The sequence below is a fragment of the Rhipicephalus sanguineus genome, chromosome 4 (assembly GCF_013339695.2).
Source record: "Rhipicephalus sanguineus isolate Rsan-2018 chromosome 4, BIME_Rsan_1.4, whole genome shotgun sequence".
NCBI lineage: Eukaryota > Metazoa > Arthropoda > Arachnida > Ixodida > Ixodidae > Rhipicephalus > Rhipicephalus sanguineus.
In genome coordinates, this window is record NC_051179.1 from 53,791,021 (window position 1) to 53,796,908 (window position 5,888).

The 5,888-nt window shown below is 45.2% G+C and overlaps 2 protein-coding genes across 3 annotated transcripts in view; one reads left to right on the top strand and one right to left on the bottom strand.

Moving 5' to 3' along the window:
* LOC119390002 (telomerase-binding protein EST1A) overlaps window positions 1–877 on the bottom strand; it is a 68,977-nt gene extending 68,100 nt beyond the window's left edge. The window contains exon 1 of one of the 2 annotated variants that reach the window (XM_037657502.2): window positions 753–877. In XM_037657502.2, coding sequence (XP_037513430.1) covers window positions 753–855 — 103 coding nt within the window. In that variant the 5' untranslated portion in view covers window positions 856–877. The remainder of the gene's footprint in view (window positions 1–752) is intronic. The other variant, XM_037657503.2, reaches the window with a different exon arrangement.
* A 196-nt stretch (window positions 878–1,073) lies between these two features.
* LOC119390003 (nuclear speckle splicing regulatory protein 1) lies at window positions 1,074–4,943 on the top strand. The gene is made up of 6 exons (XM_037657504.2): window positions 1,074–1,108; window positions 1,487–1,568; window positions 1,804–1,869; window positions 2,275–2,397; window positions 2,884–3,091; window positions 3,803–4,943. The coding sequence occupies exons 1-6, from the start codon at window positions 1,092–1,094 to the stop codon at window positions 4,516–4,518; spliced, it is 1,212 nt and encodes a 403-aa protein (XP_037513432.1). The 5' UTR covers window positions 1,074–1,091; the 3' UTR covers window positions 4,519–4,943.
* Window positions 4,944–5,888: the final 945 nt, after the last annotated feature.

Consider the following 5,888-nt stretch of genomic DNA (forward strand, 5'->3'; position numbering starts at 1 on the left):
GACTACAATGGTGAGCAAGGGTGCTTCCTGCAGAGAAGGTGCTGCGCGCATCAAATTATTTTCTCCCCCTTGACTCATCTTCAACGAGCAGAATTCGTAGAAACCTGGTCAATAACGCATTTCGGGACACTTGCAAAAATGACTTAAAAAAGCGCGGCAGTAAAGTCTGATGACTCACGAAGTGCAATCATGGATGCGCGTTAAGAATCCACGTGGTGAAAATTTTTCGACTTCTTGTTGTTGTGATGCGGCGCTCCCGAGCTGGCGTCGCTTTAGAACGCACCTTTGTTACGGATCGCAACGCAGAAATCGCACATCGATATTCGTAAGGCACGCGCACGAGGTTACGTGTTGCAACACACATTGCTCCCAACACAAAGGAAATCACAAAAATGCGCCGAGCGAAGACCGCACGATGCGCGATCTCTGAAAAACGGTGGCATCACGCCGCGGCAAGTTCAACGCACCAAAAAGTCGCAGAACAGTGAGAACCGAAGGAAACACGCTCACCGCACGCAGAGGGACGCTACGCATAAAAATCGTGCACTCGCGCGGAAACACGCTGATGTAACCGATTCGCAAAAAGCATTAACCTTGCCTCGGACGCCGTCCATGGCGAAATATAGCACAAAACTGTTTACTGCGTATCCAAGGCACGCAGTGTTTACCAACAAAAAAACGCAGCAAGACGTAGCGCGTTTGCTTTGCGCCTAGGAGCGCGCACTAGGGCCGCTCTCGAATGTTCAACATACCTGCACGATTATGCTCCATCGCCTGTCGCTTGGATGCACAGGTTCGCTCAGAGTGAGATGCCTTCTGAACGTTTCTATGCGTTCTAGACGGTCTGTCCGCCATTTCTCTTGATTGGAGATTTCCGACACCTGGTGTTCGTTCACCTTCATCCGAGACAACAAAAAATGCGAAAAAAGTTGCACGACTCACGGCCTAATATCTCCTGCCTAATAAATTACGCTTGTTGGCATAATACACTTTATTTAAATTAGTGACATTTGTTTTTTGAAAATACTATTTCGGAAGCTGCGAAAAAAAAGAAAACAAGCAATATGGCGGCTTCCACAGAGAAAACAAAAATGGCGGCTCCCAAGAAGTACGTTTATTTTTCGTTGAGCGTCAAATTTCGCTCAGTGCGCTTAAATTTAGGAATTTTCTGATTTAAAACACAATGATAGTTGCTGCGTGCTACCAAACGTTGAAGATGACGCCCTGCGCAGGCTCAATCTGAGGCAAATACGTAAACGAAACGACGAATAATGAAGCGTTCGCTTCCACACTTCGCATCGGTTTCACCGATCAAACCGGGATATAATTGCTTGAACATTTTACTTGTGAAAACAAAGCGTTTGTCTATCTAGAGAAAAAAGCCTGATTTATGGTTTCACTGAAACGTTTTCGATTAGCACTCCTGATGTATTCGCATGTTAAAAAAACAGTGGATGGCTGAACGGATTGTTTTCCTGTATTCTAGGTACGGGCTCATCTTGCCGAAGAAGAATGACAAACCTGTTCTTTCCGCGACGTCTGTCTTCGGAGATGACAGCGACGATGAGGTGAGTCGTCGTGGCCGCAATATCGCGCTCATCGTGCGCAGTCACAGATAGTAGTGTTGGTAGTGTTTAGTGAACGCGCTTGTCTGCCGCGCAATGCCACAAGACCAGTTACAACGCGAGCCGTAGAAGCACTATAGCATAACATTCCTGGCGGCTAAATGATTACGATGGCGTATGATATCTGCTCCAAGCGATGCTGATGTGGCGACGCAATTCTTCCGTCTCTCTCTTGCAGCACGACAAGGCGACCATCGAAAAAACCATGCGAAAAGAGTCCATACGCAACCTCAAGAAAATTCAGGTACATTTCCTTTTGTCCTATGCACTTTAATGAATGTAACACCACTTTGTGAACAGCAGAATGGTTAGCTGGTATCTTATGAGCCGAAATACCTTTAGTGGACACTGCTGGACAAATCAACGTTTGGGTCTTGAAGTGTGATTTGGTAAGAAACACATGGTGCAGGTAACAGGTACACGTGTTAAGCAATACATGCGCTATCAAATCGACTAATGCTCAAATCGACTAATGCGCCTGTATCAATTTTCCCGGTCCGTACCAGATCATTCGTTTGTGCGACATAAAAAAGGGTTGTCCTTGCAACTGTGATTTCGATGCTACACGTAATGATCATCTCAAGAACACGCAGGGAAAGGACGTGCTAGTACCTGATCCTTCAAGTAGCACACTTTGTTTTGCTTACAGACGCAGCTTACCCTACGTAAAGCAATGGAAGAGGACCCGTCTGTGTTTGAATATGATGAAGTATACGACGACTTGAAGAAGAACAAGGAGGAAAAGAAGCAGGAAGTCACAAAGGATCGAAAGGTACAAGTAATTTTTTTTTTAAGTTGTGCTATGTTCTCATCTCATTCCCGTTTAACTGGCCTGTGTTGTTAGTAGCATATCGAATAGGATTGGTTGGTACATTACAGCTCTATATTTGTATACTTTTATCGTCATCCCATTTCTAGCACTGTTTTCTTCAAAGTTCAGTGTTGCTTGTGTTTATTACACTAGTCACTGCATCACGGTTTTGAAAATGGGACTGTGTTTTATGTTTACGAAAGATCATATAACATGAGCTACCAACTGCTGTGAAATTTGGACTGTGTAAAACACCTGCCTCAGTTGGCGTAAATACTGAACAACGTATCTCTGTTACTCATTAACAGAGAGCTGTTGTGTCCGTCTCCACGTATACAATATTCTGTGCTCTCAGGTAAAGCAATTCCGCGCATGGCTCCAGTGTATTGTGGCATTAGACGACATCACAGCAGAGAACTTACGTTACCCCTGTTGTTCCTTGTGCAGCCTCGGTACATCGAGCAACTGCTAAAGTCGGCCGAGCTGCGCAAGCGAGAAGGCGACCGCAGGACACAGCGAAAGATTCAGAAGGAACGAGAGACCGAGGGCGAGGCCTTTGGCGACAAGGAGGCGTACGTGACGTCAGCCTACAAGCGCAAGATGCAGGAAATGCAGGAGGAAGAAGAGCGAGAAATGCGGCGCGAGCAGATGGACCGTGAGTAGACGTCTTTCGTACTCTTCTTTGTGTGAAAAAAAAAACACCAGTAACAGACAGGGCAAGTGTTTGACATATAGATAGTGTTTGGTGCTAATGTGCTCCTGTGGGAAATAGCAAAGCGCACTGTGAACTCCCTATCACAGAAGGATGAATAAAAACAGATTCAACAAACACTCGAGAAGCTAGGCTGGTCTTTTTCCAATAACATAAATGCCGAGATGACAATGTGCTGCACCATTATTCTTGTGCAGTATTTGCAAATCATTTCGGATGTTTGTCTCTCCAAAGCTTTTGCCCTGGAGCCTTGAAAATGACTTTTAAAAGTTAAATGCCTAAAGCAACACCGCTACTGCCACAATATTCATGATAAGAAAGGTGAAGTCGTTACTTTCCAGAGGGTTGAAAATAAGCGAACCCATGGGGAAAAATGCTAACCAGTGGGACTAATACAGAAATGGAGGGCAATGCCTTGGCACTCTGATAAATGCAAACTTATTGAAGCTCATCTACCACTTCACTAACATTTGCTTCATTGAATGGGCACATATTCTACCTTAATCTCGCACTTCCCAATACGACAGACATGGACGAGTTTCTGGAACGGTCACTATGTTGTCCCGTTTGCATTAGAAGGATCGATTCTTGAGATTGAAGAGTGACAATGAATATAGCTTGGTTCTACGTTTTTTTTTCTCCGTAATTGCGCAGAAATGATGGACGTCACAAAACAGAAAGACCTGAGCGGCTTCTACCGCCATCTGCTGAAGCAAGAAGTTGGGGAGGAGAGAATACCGCAAAACACGGACAAGCCCATAGACTTGCCAAAGAAAGAAGAGAAGCCCAAAACTTCCAAGAGCACCGAAGAGCCTTCTCAGGCTCGCCGTTCTTCACGGGAGGACCGTAGAGCACCGTCGTCATCTAGCCATCGTGACAGTGACAGTGGAGACGGTGAACACAGCACACAAGCAGCTGGTGAAGATCACAGCGAGGATGCTTCCAGGAAGAACAAGAGGGCTTACAGAACAAGGAGGATCAGTGATCCATCTGAGGAAGAGGGCTCTCCACCGCGAAACGAGCCTTCTACGAGCAAGAACATCGACAGAGACATAGATGCCGATAGCGACTTTGAGGTTGACTCTGAAGATTCTTCTGATGAAGATGAAAACCAGGCTGCTCCACAGAAAGACAAGGAGAAGACTTCAGCACCGAGCAGCAAGCGGTCAAAGGATGATCGTTCGGAAGCGAGTGAAGGCGACAAAAAAGACACTACCGAGGAACCTGCCACAAAGGTCATTGCAAAAGACTGGATGGCCCTGTTCCGTAAGAGGACCGTTGGGGACAAGTTTGATGTGGCAGTGGCACGGTACTTTGAGCGTAAAGCAGAGATGGATGCCTACAAGAGGGCACATGGTAGCGTGCAATAGCATACTGCCAGTTCCCTGTTCGTGTTGACAGAGTTGGCCAGAGTGTTGAAAGACCCATTCCTGCAGTGGCGTTAACTTGCTCGCAGCTCATGGAAACGAGCGTCTATCATATTCCTGCAAGCTTCAGCGAGATGAAAAATTGCTCTCCACGACGAACTCCTGCATCAGTGACGACTCATCAGTTGCTTTTTAAGGCCTGTGTCCTTGGGAACAATTACGCCTACAAGGCTTCGAAAACGTTGGCATCAGCATTCACGCAGGTGCCAAATATGTGCATTAATTATGTGCCGATGTGTTGAATAGCTATAATGTTATCTGCCATCCAAAGTGCTCTCAAGTGTGGTGATGGACAGTACATGCATTGCGGCGAAGTCAGCACATGAACAGCAACAGATAAAGCTGTACAGTCTTACCATAAAGTAAATCATTCTTCAATACCTTAAATAACCTTTTGAAGCTGAATTTGTCAAGCTCCTTCAGGCAAGCTCTGTTTGGTACTCTGTACAACTAGAGTAAAGAGGGCATGAAAGGGACACTAAAGAGAAACAATGAATTGGTTTAGATCGATAAATTGTGCTCTGAGAACTCTAATGTCGTTAATTTTGCCATCATAGGTTTATTAATAGAGGAGAAAATAAAGTTCAAAGTTTCATTTTTAAATTTCGCGCCGAAATCTCCCTGCGTGACGTCTCGGATTTCAAAGTGTATTTATCGTATTTTGGTGCCATTGCCTCAACAAAATTGCCCCAAACTTGGTATGTTGAGTCTATGGCCCCCTCAGAGGACAATGTACTTCATTTTTTTTTTCAGTTAGGAACTACGTAGTCCCTAGTAGGTGCCGTCAAAACGTGCGATGTCACGGCGAATGGTGCAGAAACTTCAAGGTGGCGTCGCCACCCGCATTTTGTTTTTGCGCGTTTTCTCGCTTACTAAACGTCTTCTCGTAGATAGTGTGGCGTTTTTGTTATCGTGAAAGAGTACTTTACTAATATGAGAAAAATCGTTTTGCTCTTTAGTGTCCCTTTAAATGGGCCCTTCAGCACTTTCTGAACATAGAAAACGGTGCCAATCTATAGTCAAGGCTAATGCAAACGTGCAAGCCAGATATTATTGCACTGCATGTGTGAGGGAATTCACAATTTTGTGTAGTCAAAGGCAAAATATCACTTCATCTTTCCTTCGCAATGTTGTCCCAACTACACAGCAAGCAAGCTTGTGCTGGCAAATCTCGGAGGCCACAGGATGCATTGTGTGGCCTCCGAGACCACGCCGACCATGTGCAGAGATAGTGAATTAACAGTGCTCATTACAGCAGAGATCAAATGCTAGCAAATGCAGAAATGGTATGCAGAAACAAGCACCACATTCAG

Bases quoted from the DNA above. Each gene is read 5' to 3' on its own strand.
- LOC119390003 (XM_037657504.2), top strand. The intron at 1,870-2,274 runs GTACATTTCCTT...TTTTGCTTACAG, and splicing joins GCAACCTCAAGAAAATTCAG to ACGCAGCTTACCCTACGTAA. The intron at 2,398-2,883 runs GTACAAGTAATT...TTCCTTGTGCAG, and splicing joins AAGTCACAAAGGATCGAAAG to CCTCGGTACATCGAGCAACT.